This window comes from Hippopotamus amphibius, chromosome 8 (assembly GCF_030028045.1).
Source record: "Hippopotamus amphibius kiboko isolate mHipAmp2 chromosome 8, mHipAmp2.hap2, whole genome shotgun sequence".
Classification (NCBI taxonomy): domain Eukaryota; kingdom Metazoa; phylum Chordata; class Mammalia; order Artiodactyla; family Hippopotamidae; genus Hippopotamus; species Hippopotamus amphibius.
In genome coordinates, this window is record NC_080193.1 from 133,989,098 (window position 1) to 134,008,563 (window position 19,466).

The 19,466-nt window shown below is 37.8% G+C and overlaps 1 protein-coding gene across 1 annotated transcript in view; it reads right to left on the bottom strand.

Moving 5' to 3' along the window:
• Window positions 1-19,466, bottom strand: part of CCDC148 (coiled-coil domain containing 148) — a 120,489-nt gene that overhangs the window by 17,380 nt on the left and 83,643 nt on the right. The window contains exons 4-5 of the mRNA XM_057746516.1: window positions 18,734-18,851; window positions 16,500-16,640 (exon numbers count right to left, since the gene is read on the bottom strand). Of these exons, the coding sequence (XP_057602499.1) occupies window positions 16,500-16,640; window positions 18,734-18,851 (259 nt within the window). The remainder of the gene's footprint in view (window positions 1-16,499; window positions 16,641-18,733; window positions 18,852-19,466) is intronic.

Genomic DNA, 19,466 nt, shown 5'->3' on the forward strand with positions numbered 1-19,466 from the left:
ACACACACAACATTTATCAATTAAGTTTGCCAAATTATATGGACATGGTGTCAAAACAATTACAATAGTAACATCAAAGATCACTGATCACAGATCACCATGACAAATATAATAATAAAAATTTCAAATATTACAAGGATTACCAAAATGTGAAACAGAGAGACTAAGTGAGCAAATATTGTTGTAAAAATCATGCACATATATTTGCTTGACATAGGGTTGCCACAAACTTTCAATTTGTAAAAAACACAATATCTATGAAGCACAATAAAATGAGGTATGCCTGTAGTTAAAATGAATATATAAAAGCAATGCAACTTTTATACCCCAAGATGAAAGCTTCCATTACCACCCTTGCCTGAAAGTGGATTCTTGCTTCCTTGCATAGCTCTCTTAATAATGAAGTATCAAATGGGTGCATTTCATTGTCAAATGATATACCATAAGAGGATGGGGAAGTTGCGTATCTAGCTTCTACTCTGGGAGATGAATGCATAGTGTGGGATATTCCCCAACTGTGGGAATGGTGTGGCCAGGAAGCCAAAAGTTATGGCAAATGTCCTCCATTGGCAGTATGGTTCTAGTGTTGGAGCTAGAAAGGCAATAGGTCTTGACAGATTAGGTGTTACACGTGAGAGAGGGGGGCATGGCATCATGAATGACACCTAGATTTCAGGTCTTCATAATGTGGTGGATGGTGGTACCATTACTTTGATGGGGTGGGCTTGAGGGAGGAACGTGTTTAGTGCAAGAAAGGCAGGTAGGATCAAGGGGTCAGTTTGAAGGAATTCTGGGAAGATACCAGCAGAGGTGGCATAGTTTTTGAATCTCTTCAAATTATTCTGTAAAAAGAAACAAAAATAAATAGGACAACAAAGCCAAATACTGTGGGGATAATCTTCAATAGTAGATGACAAGCTATTGCTATACACTGCAAAATATGAATGGGTAAGGAGTAAACCACTGAGAGTTATGAGACTTGAATGTACCATCTTTGCAGGACAGAAGAAATTAAAGGTATCAGATGGACTTGAGAACCCTAAAAGAGCCAAGAAGTATTTACTGGAAACTTTAGCTGAAATTGAGAGTTTTGCACTCTCTAATAATAAATAAGCAGAGGAGTTTGCAGTAAAGTCTGAAGGAGCCAGAGAAGTCTGGGCCCCATGAATTCCCAGACTAACAAGTTAAAACTTACTTCTAGGACAAAGCCTTACGATAATGAGAAAACTTCTGCAAAGACAATGCAAACTCAGCAGCACAGGAACAACAGAGTCAAAAGAAATAGTGGGTCCAGACAAAAGTAAGGGAAGACTTATCTCCAGAAAATGAGCTGCCAATTTTTTTCAAACATTGCAGAAATACAACTAAAGAAAAAATTCTAGAACTGTGAAGTTAGAAGAACCATCTTGAATCACAACCACTTCTGAAAGTTAAGAAAAACCTCATTTCAAGTATAAATGACCAAAGAAAAGGATCAGATCTTAACATTAACAGGAAAAAGCAGATTAAGAAGCAGAATAACATCCCTACACATAAGGAATGAACACCAGAAAAACATCAGCACAAAGCAGATTGAAATTATAATCTAAAAATTAATAAAGCATGAAAATGATACAAGGTATGAAAGAACATTAATAAGAATTAGGAAAACTCCGCAATTACATGATAGATTCTCAGGAAAAAAAAACTATAAACAAAAGAAAAATTTCAGAAATGAGGTTAACTAGAAAGAACAACAACAACAAAATGGCAAGAGGATTTGAGTGGACATTTCTCCACTCAAATCCTATTTATTTTTGTTTCTTTTTACAGAATAACTTGAAGACATACAAATGGCCAATAAGCACATAAAAAACAAACATCCTTCATCACTAATCATTAAGTAAATGTGAATCTAAATCACGAGATACCAGTTCACACCCATTAGGATGGCTGTTAAAAACAAATCAGAAACAACATAAGTGCTGAAGAGCTGTAGGGGATGTGGAGATATTGGAACTCTTGTGCATTGCTGTTGGAAATGTAAAAAGAAACAGCTGCTGTGGAAAACAGTTTGATCATTCCTCAAGAAATTAAACATAGAGTTACCATATCATCCAGTGATTCTACTTCTGGGTATATACTCAAAAGAAATGTAGGCAGGGGTGTGAACAGATATTTGTGCACCAATGTTCATAGAAGTCTTATTCATGATAGTCAAAAGGTGGAAACACACCAAATGTTCACTGAGACATGAACAAAATGTGGTTTAAAATAAGTGGTGTCTACATATAATGGAATATTACTCAGCCTTGAAAAGGAATGAAATTTTGGTACAAAAAGTTTTTTAAAGCCTGGGAAAAATAACGAGATCAAAGGGATTCAAGAGAAAGTGACAAAGATTTCAAGCAAAGAAGATTCAACATAGCATAATAGTGTAACAGAAGCCCTTAGGGAAAAAATAATTAAAAGGGAGTATAACAAATACTAACAATTATAATTTTAAAAGTATCCTGAAATGAAATTAAACTTATATTGTGAAAGGGAATACCATGACCCAGAATGGCCAACATCAAGTCCATAAAACTACTATCCGATTAGAAAACAAAATCTTTGATACAGTCAGGCAAAAGATCAAGTGATCATCAGGGAAATTAAAATCAGATTTTAACCAGTCTTTTGACATTTTATGCTAAGGAAAGTAAATATAAATAAGGTATTTTATACTCAGGCAAAACTGACTTTCAACTATAGGCCTCTGACAGACTGTTATCAACATTCAAGAATTCAGAAAATATTGTTTTCCACAAGTAATTCCTGAAGATTCTTCTAGATTACAGACACCCAAAATGACAAGAAAACATTGATATAAAGATTGGTGGCAATCAATAAATACATATTTACTTATAGAACTAAAATTAAATTAGAGCTGAAAGGGAGAGGCATATTTATATACTTTTTGACAATATAAAGTACAACTATAACAAAAGGAAAAAGAATAGAAAGTGTATAAAATTTTTTATTGTTCTTGTTTTTAACATATTGGTATTTTATTCTAAGACTGTTTATTGTGTATAAAATGTGAGATAATGTAAATGAGTAATATATTCTAATTCTAACATTCTCACTGCTGAATGTGGGCAGCCTCTAGGAGTTGGAAAAGGCAAACAGATTTTCCATTAGCGTCTCCAAGCAAGAACCACATAGCAGAGCCCAGTCAACCCACAAAACCATGAAAGATAGTCAAAAAAAAATGTAGTTTTTGAACCACTAAGTTGTGTTAAAAAGCAGTAGATAACTGGAATAGCAAGGAAGTTATCAAGTCTATTAGGTTGTCTTTAAAGAACCCATGAGCCAAACTGAGATTTCCTTTGCGCAAGGAAGAGATAATTTGAGCAGCAATGAGGATAATACTTCAACGAACTGAAACATCAAATACCTTTAAATGTATGACTTCATAAAGATACAACAAAACTGATCACCTTTGGATGATATTAGAAAGCCAAATCATTATTTCAAAACCTCATAAGTTAATGGGAAAAAACGCTCAAACACTTAGATTACATTTCTTATACTACCAAATACGAGATGAGGGAAATTTTTCTTTATATAAGGTTTCCACTAATAAAGGAAGAAGGAGTGATTGAATAACAGGATTTCTAGCATATAATCTATAATTAATTAATGGATCTAGGCATTGAGAATTAGTAGTAGCTAAAATTTCAAAGATAAAGGCTCAAACAGATGAAAGAACACAACACTATAATTAAGTGGTCTTGAAAAAAAAGAGAATCTAAATCTGATATGACTTCTAAGTTCAACTACCAATTTACAGCATACACAAAGAACAGAGGACAGAGGAACATATTAAACTACACCAGGACGACACAGTAAAAAAAAAATCCAACACGGGAAATTCTACATGGAAATTTCTTTGTTGGAAGAATAAATTTCCAGCGAAAAAGCAAGGATGGAAGGGGAGGCCTACAGATGAAAAGATACTCAGACATAATTTGAAAACTAAAACTAAAATATAGTGTTTAAGGAACTTCCCTTGGGCGATTCAACAATAAAGATAGAGCTAGAAGGTCCAATCCCAGAGCTCTTCAGCACTTAGAGATTGATGGAGATGGAGGTGTCAGCAAAGAAGACTGAGGAGAGACTAAAGAAGCAGGAGGTGAAGCAAAGTGGTGTCACAGAAGCCAAGAGAAGAATATGCTGCAAGATGGGGTGGTTGTCAATTAAACGCTGCCGTGAAGTCAGTAAGAGGAAGACTGAAAATGATCATCAAATTTGTTGGTATGGAGTTCACTGGTGACCTTGCTAAGGGCAGTGTCAGTGGAGGGTGAGGGCAAAGGTAACTCAGGACCAGTGACAGTAACTAGAAAGTGAGAAGACACCAAGTATCCAGAGGCAACTCTTTCAATAAGTTTACCTAAGAAGAGGAGCAGAGAAATAGCCTGGTAGCCAAGGGAAAATGTGGGGTTAATGGAGATAGATTTTTTAAGTGGGATTTATTCAAGCGTATATGTATGCTGAAAGAGAACTTGAAGATATTGGAGAGAAAGAGCATAGCCAAACGAGACATTCTTGTAAAACCGAGAGGGGATGAAACCCAAATCACACATGGATTTCAGATTTATTTTATTTTATGTCATTTAAAAAATACTGGTCAGGACTCACTAGATTGATTTAATGACCCACAGTTTGAAAAACAACTGATCTAGGGCATATTATTTTACCTTCCTGAGTCTATTTCCTTATCTGTGAAATGGGGATGACAATCTTATAAGGTTGTTATGATGCTCAAGTAAGACATTCTATGTAAAGTACATATATGGTGCTGAGCACACAATCTGTGCCCGTCCAGTGGGTAAGACTCCGTGCTCCCAATTCAGGGGCCCCTGGTTTGATCCCTGTCGGGAAATTAGATCCAGCATGCATGCTACAACTAAGAAGTCCACATGCCACAACTGAAGGTCCTGCATGCAGCAGTGAAGACCTGGCGCGGCCAAAATAAAGAAAGAAAGAAATATTAAAAAAAACACACACACAAAGAAAATTAATAAGGTCTGAGTCTGGGCATAGCCAGCATCTAGGCTGCTGTCCAAACCTCAACTAATATTTTCATCATAACCACAAGTATCAACTCTATGGTTCTGAAAATAGTGGTACTACCTCCTGCTGTGTATCACCAGCTACTTGTATTTGTGTGATTGTTTAGAAATAGTAAAAAATTTATGCTTGAGTTTTATTTGAAACACTCCCTTTCTATAAAGTCATCTAGATATTTAATAGATAACATGCAAATTTTGGTAGCATTCTAAATTTTAAAACATTCCTTTCAAACAACCACACAAATACACTTTTCCAAGCCAAAACAGATATCCCTATGCTTGAAACGCTATTTCTAATTTATTCTTGCAGGCTAATTTGCAAAATGAAATTGTTTGGATGATTGGTTTGCAGTAAACACGGTATACCAAATTGGTTTCTAAATTTAGAGAAAGGTTGAGTCTCGTTTTACAATAATTGAGAAATAATACAAGTATTAATGATAATGAAACTTCCATAATTAAAAAGTCAAATTCTGAAATAACAAGCAGAAATGAACATTGGAAGGTAGCAGCAACATAAAATGTCATTCTTGCAAATGGTTATTTTGAGGTCTTTTCATGGGATAATGCAACCTCCAAAATGCAAGTTACTAAATGATAATATATGTTCCGTATGTGTCATAGTTAAGTTCCATAGTCTTTGGAGAATTTAGTACTTGTAAACACAACAAAGATATTGGAAATAGTGCATAAAAGTCTAAGAATCATAAAACAAAGACACAATTGTTTTAATAGATGCTATAAATTCTGTCTGATATTTGTAAAAATTTTAGAAAGTAGTAGTTATTGTTATCCATATAAATGTATCCAAAAAAAATCTTATTTATGTACAACAGGATTTGAGGATGAGCTCTAGATTTTAAAAACAGTAGACTCCATATCCTTTCTTGGAGGTTTTTGAGGACTGATTTTTGGTAATATCTCTTTGGCATAAAATGTTTTATGAAGTCCAGCTTCTCGAAGTGCTAACTCAAAACGAAGTCTAGGGTCAGAAATTATCTGTAGAAATAAAATAATTTAAATAAATAGCAATTCATTGAAGTAAATTTTATCATTTAGTTCCATATTTCCCCAAGATGTGTAACTTGTTTTTGCTGAACAGATGACTAGATGACAGTAAATTTTGTGTGTACAGTGACAATACTCTGGTTATTTTTACTGAAAATATCCAAACTTTTTGACATTACCATTTTCCAGTATATCAGTGGTTTCCAACATAAGATATATAGAATACTGTATACTAGATTAATCAAAATAAAACATTAAAATTATTAAAAGATGGGAAAAAAGAAGCTTACTTTCAGTACTATCATTGATTTGTTATTTATTGTTAGCTGGGATTATAAAATGTAAACAACCATTGATTGAAATAAATCTAAACCACAACCTTGTACATGACTTTAAACAGACATTTTAATTTCTTCATCATTTGGCAATATGTAAATTAAGTTCAAACACATGGCCAACAGAACTTTTCTTCCAAGGGTGGATTTCTATTTCAAGCAGAACTAGAAAATGCTTCCATCAACCTGATTCTAAGTGGGAATAGACGTATGAGTGGTTCAATTTCTGTTTTCATTTATAGCTGATTGGACTGTAGTCCTCCTTCTATGAATATTAACGTCAACAGACACTGTTTGCAACAATAAGAAGGTGGCCACGTATGGATTTCAGCTAATGAAGCATTTTACATGAACTTGAAGTCCCCCAGAGGATGCGATAATAAGCTGTTGAAGGCCCCTCCTTCAAGAAGCTCTTAAATTAATAGAGGTAAAAAGAATGTACATAGATAACTACAGTCCGTGACATGTGACAGATGCTTCAAGGGTAGTAAAACATGGAGGGACATCTCCTGGTGCTGATGAGACTAGGATGGTCTCAGGTAAGGAGGACCACTTGAGCTAACTTTAAAGTCCAACTTACTCTTCTATAAAGCTGGGGGTGGGAGTGGGGGAGGAAGAGAGATCAAGCAAGAAAGGAAGGCATATGCAATCTTAGAGATGAAATAGGTCAATTTGGGATTAGGGTAATTTGGGTAGAGTACTTGGCGCCATTGGGGAACACTGAAAAAGGACACTTCTAAGACTGGGGCTTAAATTTTAAAGACTTGAAGGCTATGCCAAAGAGTCTGGGGAGCTACTGAGGTTGTGTTTCTGTTTTCAGCATAGAACTAACATAATCGTTGCTGGTGCATAAGAAGTTGCATCTGATTATAAGTTCAGGATAAATTAAGGTGGCAGTGAAAGAAGAGATGGGGGCAGAGAGAGTGCTTCAGAGTCTACTACGGGGGCGGAGTCGAGATGGCAGCATGAGAAGACACAGAGGTCACGTCTCCCCACAAATAGAACAGTTACCGCAGGCCAGTGGGGGACCTAAGGCCCAAGCAGACCTCAGGAACCCCTGAGCAACCAGGTAGGACCTGGGGGAAGTCAGGGGGGCGGGAAAGGGGAAGCCAGAGGGACCGACGCCCCTGGGGGTTGGCTGGGGGAGGGGGGAGGTTCCTGCCTGGAGGGACTGTTGGGGGCTGGGGAGATCGGGGAAACCACAACTGGGTTTCTCCCGCCCAGGAGGCCAGGAGGCCTGCTGAGCTCTCCGGCTTGGGGGCCTGCTGGGCTCCCCAGCGGGGTCCTCCACCCTCAAGGCCCCCTCCGGGCTGCCTGGGTCCTGGGGGTGTGGGAAGGAGGGAGGAGGGGCGAGAGGTGGAGAGGCAGACAGGAGGGGGTGGGGGCTTTGAGATTGGGGGATGGGGAGGCGAGAGGGGGTTTTGCCTGCCCTCTTGGCCAGGGAGGCCGACTGGACTCCCAGGACTGGTCCTTCACTCTCCGGGCCCCCTCCAGCGGCTCAGAACCTAGGAGAGTGGGGGCCAGGGAGAGGAAGAGAGGTAGACAGGGACCCTACCAGACTGGGAGATTTGGGGAAGTGCCACAGGCATTACCCTAGCCCAGTTGGCCCTGGGAAGCCTGTTGGGTGTCAGAGTCTGGTCTCCTGCCTTTCAGTGCCCCCTGAAGCTGTAAGGGTTCTAGGGGAATAGGAGAGATGGGGTGAGAAAGAAGAAAACCCAAGGGGGAGGGACCCTCCGAGACTGGAGGACTACAGGAGGTGCCTAGCATCTCTCCCACCAACTCGGGCCCAGGGAGCCCGCTGGGTACCTTGACCTGGTCCTTTGCTCCCAGTACCAGAGGCATTCCTGGGCCCCTCTGCCTCATTGGGCCTAAGCCCCATTTCCCACCACCCCCAGGGCCTTCTCTAAGGGTAGGCTCTGCCCATTGCCTAACCCCCGCCCCCCCAGCACCCTCACCCTTGTCTAAGCCCCGTCCCCACAGCCAAGGCCTTTTCTGGCTTTTTTCTTTTTTTCTTTTTCTTCTTTTTTCTTTTTCTTTTATTTTCTTCCCACCTCCTCAGTTAGGCTTTTGCAGTTGTTTTACCTTCCAGTTGTTGCGCCATCTTTTCTTTTTTTTAATTTTTTCTAACACATCTGTTAGTTGTCTATTATCATATTTTTCATCTTGCTATTGTTCTGCTGTTCTCCTACTTTTTAAAAAATTTTTTTTTCATTTTCCCTGCTCCACATGGCTTGTGGGATCTTGATACACAAGTCCAGTGTCAGGCCTGAGCTCCTGAGGTGGGAGCTCTGAGTCCAAAACATTGAACTAACAGGGAAGCCCAGTTCTCAGGGAATATCCTTTACAGTGAGGTCTCCCAGAGATTCTCAACTCAACACCAAGACCCAGTTATACTCAACAGCCTACAAACTCCAGTGCTTGAAACCTCAGGCCAAACACCCAGTGGGGACAGGAAGACAACCCTGACCATCCAAAGTGGGGGGAAAATGAGACAACAAAAAAATATGTCAGAGATGAAGGAACAAGGTAAAAATACACAAGACCAAATAAATGAAGAGGAAATAGGAAAACTGCCTGAAAAAGAATCCAGAGTAATGATAGTAAAGATGATCCAAAATCTCAATAACAAAATAGAGAAAATACAAGAAACAGTTAATAAGGACTCAGAAGAACTAAAGAGCAAACAAACAGTAATAGATAACAAAATAACCAAAATTAAAAATACTCTAGATGCTATAAACAGCAGAATAACTGAGGCAGAAGAACGAATAAGTGAGTTGGAAGATAGAATGGGGGAAATAACTTCCACAGAGCAGGAGAAAGAAAAAAGAATACAAAGAATGGAAGAGAGTCTCAGAGACCTTGGTGACAACATTAAGCACACCAACATTCAAATCATAGGCATCCCAGAAGAAGAAGAAAGGGTCTGAGAAAATATTTCAATACTGGAAAACTTCCCCAACATGGAAAAGGAAATAATTAATCAAGTCCAAGAAGTGCAGAGAGTCCCATACAGAATAAACCCAAGGAGAAATACACTGAGGCACATATTAATCAAACTAATGAAAATTAAACACAAAGAAAAAATATTAAAAGCAGCAAGAGAAAAGCAACAAATAACATATAAGGGAAAACTCATAAGGATAACAGCTGATTTTTCTGCAGAAACTCTGCAGGCCAGAAGAGAGTGGCAGGATATACTGAAAGTCCTGAGAGAGAAAAACCTACAGCAAAGAATACATTACGCAGCAAGAATCTCATTCAGACTTGACAGAGACATCAAAAGCTTTACAGACAAGCAAAAGTTAAGAGAATTCAGCACCATCAAACCTGCCTTACAACAACTGCTAAAGGAACTCCTCTAGGCAGTAAACACAAGAGAAGGAAAAGACCTACAGAAACACAGCCAAAAGAATTAAGAAAATGGTAATAGGAACATACATGTCAATAACTACCTTAAATGTAAGTGGATTAAATGCCCCAACCAAAAGACACAGACCAGCTGAATGCATATAAAAACAAGACCCTAATATATACTGTCTACAAGAAACCCACTTCAGACCTAGGGACACATGCAGATTGAAAGTAAGGGGATTGGAAAAAGATATTCCATGCAAATGGAAGTCAAAAGAAAGCTGGACTAGCAATGCTCATATCAGACACATTAGACCTTAAAGTAAAAACTATTACAAGAGATAAGGAAGGACACTACATAATGATCAAGGGATCCATCCAAGAAGAACATATAACAATTGTAAATATCTATGCACCCAACATAGGAGCACCTCAATATATAAGGCAAATGCTAACAGGCATAAAAGGGGAAATCAACAGTAACACAATAATAGTAGGAGACTTTAACACCCCACTTACACCAATGGACAGATCATCCAAACAGAAATAAATAAGGAAACACAAGCTTTAAATGAGACATTAGACCATCTTGACTTAATTGATATTTATAGGACATTCTATTCAAAAACTACAGAATACACTTCCTTGTGAAGTGCACACAGAACATTCTCCAGGACAGATCACATCTTGGGGCATAAATCAAGCCTCAGTAAACTCAAGAAAATTGAAATCATATCAAGCATCTTCTCCAACCACAACGCCATGAGACTAGATATCAATTACAGGAAAAAAACTGCAAAAAAGACAAACACATGGAGGCTAAACAATATGCTATTAAACAACCAAGAAGTCAGTACAGAAATCAAAGAGGAAATGAAAAAATACCTAGAAACAAATGACAATGAAAACACAAGAACCCAAAACCTATGGGATGCAGCAAAAGCAGTTCTAAGAGGGAAGTTTATAGCAATACAATCCTACCTCAAGAAACAGGAAAATTTTCAAATAAACAACCTGACCTTACACCTAAAACAATTAGAGAAAGAAGAACAAAAAAACCCCAAAGTGAGGAGAAGGAAAGAAATCATAAAGATCAGGTCAGAAATAAATGAAAAAGAAATGGAAGAAACAATAGCAAAGATCAATAAAACTAAAAGCTGGTTCTTTGAGAAGATAAATAAAATTGATAAACCATTAGCCAGACTCATCAGGAAAAAAAGGGAGAAGATGCAAATCAACAGAATTAGAAATGAAAAAGAAGTAACAACTGACACCGCAGAAATACAAAACATCATGAGAGACTACTACATGCAACTATATGCCAATAAATTGGATAACCTGGAAGAAATGGATAAATTCTTAGAAAAGTACAATCCTCCAAGACTGAACCAGGAAGAAATAGAAAATATGAAAGGACCAATCACAAGTACGGAGATTGAGACTGTGATTAAAATTCTCCCAACAAACAAAAGCCCAGGGCCAGATGGCTTCACAGGCAAATTCTATCAAACATTTAGAGAAGAGCTAACACCCATCCTTCTCAAACTCTTACAATATATAGTAGAAGGAGGAACACTCCCAAACTCATTCTACGAGGCCACCATCACCCTGATACCAAAACCAGACAATGATGTCAGAAAAAAAGAAAATTACAGACCAATATCACTGATGAATATAGATGCAAAAATCCTCAACAAAATACAAGCTAACAGAATCCAACAGCACATTAAAAAAATCATACACCAAGATCAAGTGGGGTTTATCCCTGGGATGCAAGGATTCTTCAATATATGCAAATCAATCAACAAGATACACCACATTAACAAATTGAAGGATAAAAACCATATGATCATCTCAATAGATGCAGAAAAAGCTTTTGACAAATTTCAACACCCATTTATGATAAAAACTCTCCAGAAAATGGGCATAGAAGGAAATTACCTCAACATAGTAACAGCCATATATGAGAAACCAACAGCCAACATCGTCCTAAATGGTGAAAAACTGAAAGCATTCCCTCTAAGGACAGGAACAAGACAGAATTGTCCACTCTCATCATTATTATTCAACATAGTTTTTAAAGTTTTAGCTACAGCGTTCAGAGAAGAAAATGAAATAAAAGGAATCCACATTGGAAAAGAAGTAAAATTGTCACTCTTTGCAGATGACATGATATTATATATAGAAAACCCTAAAGACTCTACCAGAAAACTGCTAGCACTAATTGATGAGTTTAGTAAAGTAGCAGGATACAAAATGAATGCACAGAAATCTCTTGCATTCCTATACACTAACAACGAAAGAGGAGAAAGAGAAATTAAGGAAACTCTCCCATTTACCATTGCAACACAAAGAATAAAATACCTAGGAATAAACCTGCCTAAGGAGGCAAAAGACCTGTATGCAGAAAACTATAAGACACTGATGAAAGAAATCAAAGACGATACAAACAGATGGAGGGACATACCATGTTCCTGGATTGGAAGAATCAATATTGTGAAAGTGACCCTCTTACCCAAAGCAATTTACAGATTCAATGCAATCCTGATCAAATTACCAATGGCATTTTTCACAGAACTAGAACAAGAAATCTTATGATTTGTATGGAAGCGCAAAAGACCCTGAATAGCCAAAGCAATCTTGAGAAGGAAAGATGGAGTTGGTGGAATTAGGCTTCCTGACTTCAGAGTGTACTAGAAGGCCACAGTGATCAAGACAGTATGGTACTGGCACAAAAATAGAAAGGAAGATCAATGGAACAGAATAGAAAACTCAGAGGTAAACCCAAGCACATATGGGCACCTTATCTTTGACAAAGGAGGCAAGAATATACAATGGAAAAAAGACAGCCTCTTCAATAAGTGGTGCTGGGAAAATTGGACAGCAACATGTAAAAGAATGAAAGTAGAACTTCCTAACACATACACAAAAATAAACTCAAAATGGATTAAAGACCTAAATATAAGGCCAGACACTATCAAACTCCTAGAGGAAAACATAGGCAGAACACTCTATGACATCCATCAAAGCAAGATCCTTTTTGACCCACCTCCTAGAATCATGCAAATAAAATGAAGAATAAACAAATGGGACCTCATGAAACTTAAAAGCTTTTGCACAGCGAAAGAAACCATAAACAAGACAAGGATACAACCCTCAGAATGGGAGAAAATACTTGCTAACAAAGCAATGGACAAAGGATTAACCTCCAAAATATACAAGCAGCTCATGCAGCTTAATACCAAAAAAGCAAATAACCCAATCCACTAATGGGCGGAAGACCTATAAAGACATTTCTCCAAAGAAGACATACAGATGGCCAACAAACACATGAAAAGATGCTCAACATCACTAATCATCAGAGAAATGCAAGTCAAACCCACAATGAGGTATCACCTCACACCAATCAGAATGGCCATCATCAAAACATCTAGAAACAATAAATGTTGGAGAGGGTGTGGAGAAAAGGGAACTCTCCTGCACTATTGGTGGGAATGTAAGCTGGTACAGCCACTATGGAAAAGAGTTTGGAGGTTCCTTAAAAAACTAATTATGGAACTACCATATGACCCAGTAATCCCACTACTGGGCATATACCCAGAGAAAACCATAATCCCAAAAGAAACATGTACCATAATGTTCATTGCAGCACCATTTACAATAGCCAGGACATGGAAGCAACCTAAATGCCCATCAACAGATGAATGGATAAAGAAGATGTGGCACATATACACAATGGAATATTACACAGCCATAAAAAGGAATGAAATTGAACTATATGTAATGAGGTGGATAGACCTAGAGACTGCCATACAGAGTGAAGTAAGCCAGAAAGAGAAAAACAAATACCATATGCTAACACATATATATGGAATCTGAAGAAATGGTACTGATGAACCCCGTGACAGGGCAAGAGTGGAGATACAGAAGTAGAGAATGGACTTGAGGACACGGGGCTGGGGTGGGGGGGGGCGAAAGGGAAGCTGGGAGGAAGTGAGAGAGTAGCATAGACATACATACACTACCAACTGTAAAATAGCTAGTGGGAAGTTGCTATATAACAAAGGGAGATCAACTTGAGATGGGTGATGCCTTAGAGGACCAGGACAGGGAGGTTGGAAGGGAGTCATGAGAGGGAGGGGATATGGGGATATGTGTATAAATACAGCTGATTCACTTTGGTGTACCTCAAAAACTGGTACAAGAGTGTAAAGCAAATATATTTCCAATAAAGAGCTTAAAAAAAAAGTCTACTACAAGTGTCTAGACATGAAGTAATAAATGCCTAAAATTGGCTGGTAGCAAGGAAGAGATAACTGTCCAAAACACTATGAAGGGACGAATCAATGGAACTTGGCAACTGATCAATAGAGGGACTAGGGGCAACGATGACATAAGTCAAGAATAACAGAGATTTGTGTCTGAAAAGCAATGTATTTGAGCCCTAGAGCTAGGTTTCTCCTCTTTTGCTCCAAAAGAGTCTCCCTGTTCACTCCCAACCGCTTCCAGGGACGCATGCTCCACCTGTGTGCTGCTAACACCCTAATTATCTCCAGGATTCACCTTTTGTTCCCCAGCTCCAGAATTGTGAGGTTTAACATGTTTTCATAGTTCTGTTTTTTTCAATGCATGTCAAGTGAAATGAAGATCTCCCTCCCCTACTGACCTCCATTTCCCCAAGTCTCCTCCCCAGAGGAAGCCCATCAGTTTCTTGTAAGCGGGTATTAGACATCTTCACCCTAGATCTGCTATGCACAAACCAAATGCTCTCCCCCTCAGTCTGCTTTTTCTTCCGTATTCTTATGTGGGTAATGGCCGTGCCGCCCAATGATTGTAATTTACTGAGCAACTACTAGGTGCCAGACAAGAGTCTAGGCAACTGACGTTGATTATCCTAATCCTCACAAGAACTTTACAAATTATTATTTTACAGATGAAGGAAACAAGTCATAAAGATGTTAATAGTTTACACAAGTTCACACAGCCAGTAAATAGTGGATGTGGATTGGAATCCAAAAGGCAGGCTCTTCTCAATATCACTCTCTGCCTGTTTTAGAATCACCCTCACTTTCATTATCTCCCTCCTCTTCTCAGCCACAGCCATCCATGCCCCCCCTCCCTAGCCACTCACACCCCAGTCTACCCCACTTCTATGCGGCCTCCACCATCTTAAAAGGACCTGACTCCCCCTCTACCAATTTTCTATTCAGGATACGTTGCTATAACTTAAAACTGATTATATAATTCACCTGCTTCAGAGTCTCACCTCGGCTCACGGAATTAAAGTCAATACTACTATACTTTCACAGTCTGTCCTGAACTTATGTTTCCAGTCTCATCTCCCCCTACCCCCACTTACCATGTACCTTAAAACTGAAGACATACCAGTAAGGGCCTCTTTTCATCCTCTTCTGCTTGGTGAAACCCTTATTTCCTCAGCCCAGGTACCTGAAAGCTTTCCAGCTTCTGACTTCAATTCTTTGCAAGCCCAGCGGCCCTCCCTGCTTTGGCTTCTGAAGATACCCGCACATCTTCTAATTACTCCCTCTCCCTATGCCCACCCCTCCCCCCAATCCAGTTCTGCTGTTGTTTAACTTAACTTATCTGGAATGAATTCTGTTACTGCCACCAAAATTCCGCAACTAAGATGGAGCTTACTTTCCTCTTTTTCACTTTCTCTGACTTCCCACTCAGGGTTGCCTGTTCATTCCCTCCCTCTTGCCCTTGCAGCCCTTAGCCCTCCATTACGGAGGTGATCTCACCCTAGTGGCATCATTCCCATGCATGCTACTTTCCTTCCCAAGCCAGCTCCTCTGCTCACCTGCTCCGCAGAAGACAAGTTTATCTTGTTCAGGATGCAGCCCGGGCACCTGGCTCAGTGCCAGATCTAGTATATGTTCCATAAGTGTTTGCCCAATTAATATGTGAATTGTTCGTCTTTTTATTCCCCAGCAAAGAATGCAGCATATAATAGAAGCACACTTGATTTATTTGTCATTGAGTGAATAGATGAAGTTTCTTGCTTTTTAAATAATTAAATAAGTATTTAGCTTTTCTTAGGTTTGTAAGGTTAACAGCTACTTTCTCTCTTAACTTCAGTGATATCCATTCATTCATATGTCCTCTCTCCCTCTCTTCCATCCATCCAAAACACTTTAAAAAAATCCCTTCTTAGTTATAGAAACAGATTAAAATGATTCAGAAGTTCCTAGAAATAAATAACCTCTTAATATCTTTTCCCACAGCAAATGTTTTATCGTTAGCTCAGATACATTATCTTCAGTTTATTTTAATTTCAGAAAGCTTCTCTCTGCTTTGTCTTATCAGTATCACCAGTTGTTTCTTTAATAGGATTTATGTTACGCATTTAAAAATTTTTTGAATATGATAAATATTTAAACAAAATACAATATTAACACAACTTTAAAGTAAGATTTTATAAAATTATTTTTTAGATTAAAGTAATTTTCAATGACAGATACCATTTTCAGATAAAGTGTTTTGTTCTATGGTCACCTATCAACGATTTTATAATATCAAGAATTGTTCAGTAATTACATGCTCTCATTTAGAAATAAAAATGATGCTAATATGCATGGTATCTAAATGTAAATATTGGAAATGATTTATAACCCCAAACACACACTTCCACAATTCTTATCATCATTATGGCTTTTGCATCAATCATGCTAATTTCCATAATTACCTGCTGTTCATTGTATGTACTCAATGTGAAGAGCGGCTTTTGAAGAATAAGTTCTTCTTCAATTCCAATACCCATCCTCGCTTTTGATGCCACTGTATCTGACATCATTCTAACAGGATCAAACTGAGCGACAATAGCAACCTTAAAGAAGAGAAAACATGGCTACTTGGAACAAGATACAAGCTAAATACAGCTGGGCAACGTTATTAATGCTTAATGTCTATTAAAGTTAATAAATTTTATCAAAGATTACATAATTACAGTTATGATTAAATTTAGATAAAAATTTATGTTTGACCCAAAGTCAAGGGAAATTTTGTATAGGAAACCCACATATTCAACCACCTTGAAAGGAACCAAAAGTAGGAAACATTAATTTTTAACCACTAGCAATCTATGGCCATGGTAACCACCCCGTGAAGCTTTCTAGAAAGTTTAATCTGATTAAGCTGTATCTAGAGCATTCATGGGTAAAGTCACGTGTGTTGGCATTATTGAGTAAGATGGGTGAGTTTTCATTGTACCAGGCAACTAGATTTTCAGGGACTGTTAAAAACCATTGTTCCCCCTTCCACTGAAAAACTGCAGAGTCATTTCAACCCAAATGCCCTTGTCCTCTATGATAATTGAAATCATTCAAACCTGCCTCCTAATGAAAAGAAGCCAATAATTTTGTAAATTATATGCGCCATTAATAACACCTGCCTGTTAATTCCCAAAGTCAAGAATTAGCATTAAGAAAATGGCATTTTTAATGCCATTTAGAAATTGTAATGACATAACTAGGGGGTTGAACATACTTTAATTATTATAGGTTTCCTAGCCAAAATGTCTTTTACTGTAGTTCTAAACACTGATTACAGATAATGGGCACAGATATTTCCTTTTTCAAAGGGCTCACAGATGGAAAGAATCCTAATCATATGGACTCTGTAGTTATCAAAAGTATATTTTGAACAAGAACGTGTTTAGTGATAGTGACATTAAGTTTCATCTCCAGAAGGCCATGGTATATCATTATTTGCCAATGATTCAATAATTTAAATTTTGTTGAATCTAAGATGACCAGGACTTATATTCCTATCCTTTGAATTTCTTTCTATAATCTATTTTATCAAAGATGATATAATAGTTGTAAGCATTTATACTTCCTCTACACTAAATAGTTCATTTAACTAGACTTCCTTGGTTTGAATCCAGTTTGACATTTACTAACTATGTGACTTTGGGGAACCTCTGGGCCTCCTCATTTTTCTCTTTTATTACATAGGAATAATAATAATTCCTACATCATAGGGGTGTGGTAGAGATTAAATGAGGTAAAACCTAAGAGCATTTAGAAGAGGGCTTTATACTTAAATATTCTAAAGATGTGAGTGCACAAACCTATGAGGTAAGTACTGTTATTATTCACATTTTCAGTGGAGGAAATGAAGCTTAGGAAGGTTAAGTAAAAGACCTAAGTGTTCTCTGCCAGTAAGTTGTGAACCAGGTTGTACCAGTTTTGAAGGACACCAGAGGCCAAGCTCTTATGCAAGCTTCTATGCTGCCTCCGCTGACTTAGAAGGGAAACCAGACAGTCATTTCCTACCAGCTGGGAAATGGTGTCGATGAAGACTTTAGAGCTTATGAGTTGAGCTAATCACTTTCAGGTTAAAAACTCTGAAAAATGACCAAGTAAAACTATCACATTTCTCAAGGTCTTCAAATCTTGCTCTGGCTGTCTACTACCTTCAGGACTTTTTCCTACTTTTACGAGACAAAGCAATGGGAGGCTTCTTATTTCTCCACAAAAACTAGTATTTTTAAAAAGTGGTTTTTAACCTGTTTGTTGACTGAGGGATGTTTCCAAACAGAGGTTCCTAGTCCACGCAGGATTATCTTGAGTGGCTCCACCACATTTTTTCGAGGAGAGTAAAATCCTTTGGCTAGATGCAGAGTTTCACTGCTGTAAATGGATGCTATTTGGCTTATAAACTAGAGGAAATATGGATGCATTTAAATTTTTGGAGAGCCTTTTTAAAGGTGCTGATAAAGTTTTTTTAATATACTAAGAAACTGGAAATGGTTCAACATAAATCTAATTGCTCCCAGGAATGAAGATCGGTGTCCCAATTTGGAAAAGTTACATTTTATATAGCAGATGTTGTGAACTAAGCCCTAGTAATAATGTTATTAAAAGCACTTAGAAACATTTTTTAAACCACCCATGAAATTTTCCAAATTAAAAACACCTGTTTCCTCAGGGCTTCTAGTCGCTTCTCTCTCTCTACTTCTTCACGTGCTTCTTGAAGGGCCACTTCTTTTTTCTCCATGATACGCTTTTCCAATAATTCTTGTCTATATTTAACCCTTTAAAAATAATGCACAGGGAAGTTACAAAAACATCATGATAATGTTGGAGATTACATGGATAGGAGCATAGGGGCAGAAGGCATCTCAGAAGTGACATCACTGTCATTTTGTTTTTACCTGCTTTTGGTTGATTTCTCATATCAAAACAATAAAGGATGCTCGCATAAAAGACAATTTACAATAACAATCATAGAATTGCAGGTCATGGGACAGAAAAACATGGGGTAAAATCCAATCTATCTCTTTCTTCTTTGGAATCACTGTATGAACTGTCAGCTGCCACAGCTGCAGCTAATCCAACCCGACAGATGACAGCCTCACTCGAGTTATTTCAGCAGTCTTCCGGTAAGATTTAACACAATTTGAGATGTTAAAAAGGCTATATTACTGATTAAATATACATAATTTTAGAAAGACTAGTCAATAAAATACTAGAATAATATGCCTAAAGTATTTCATTTACTAGAATTTAAACCAAACTTTATACTGTTACTCATAACAATATATGTGGGTGGGTGTGTGTGTGTTAAGAAACTTGAAAATTGCACTTTGACTGTAGATGGCAGCAAAAACATGACTTTCCCTTAGCATTCTGTTTCCATCCTCCTTAAC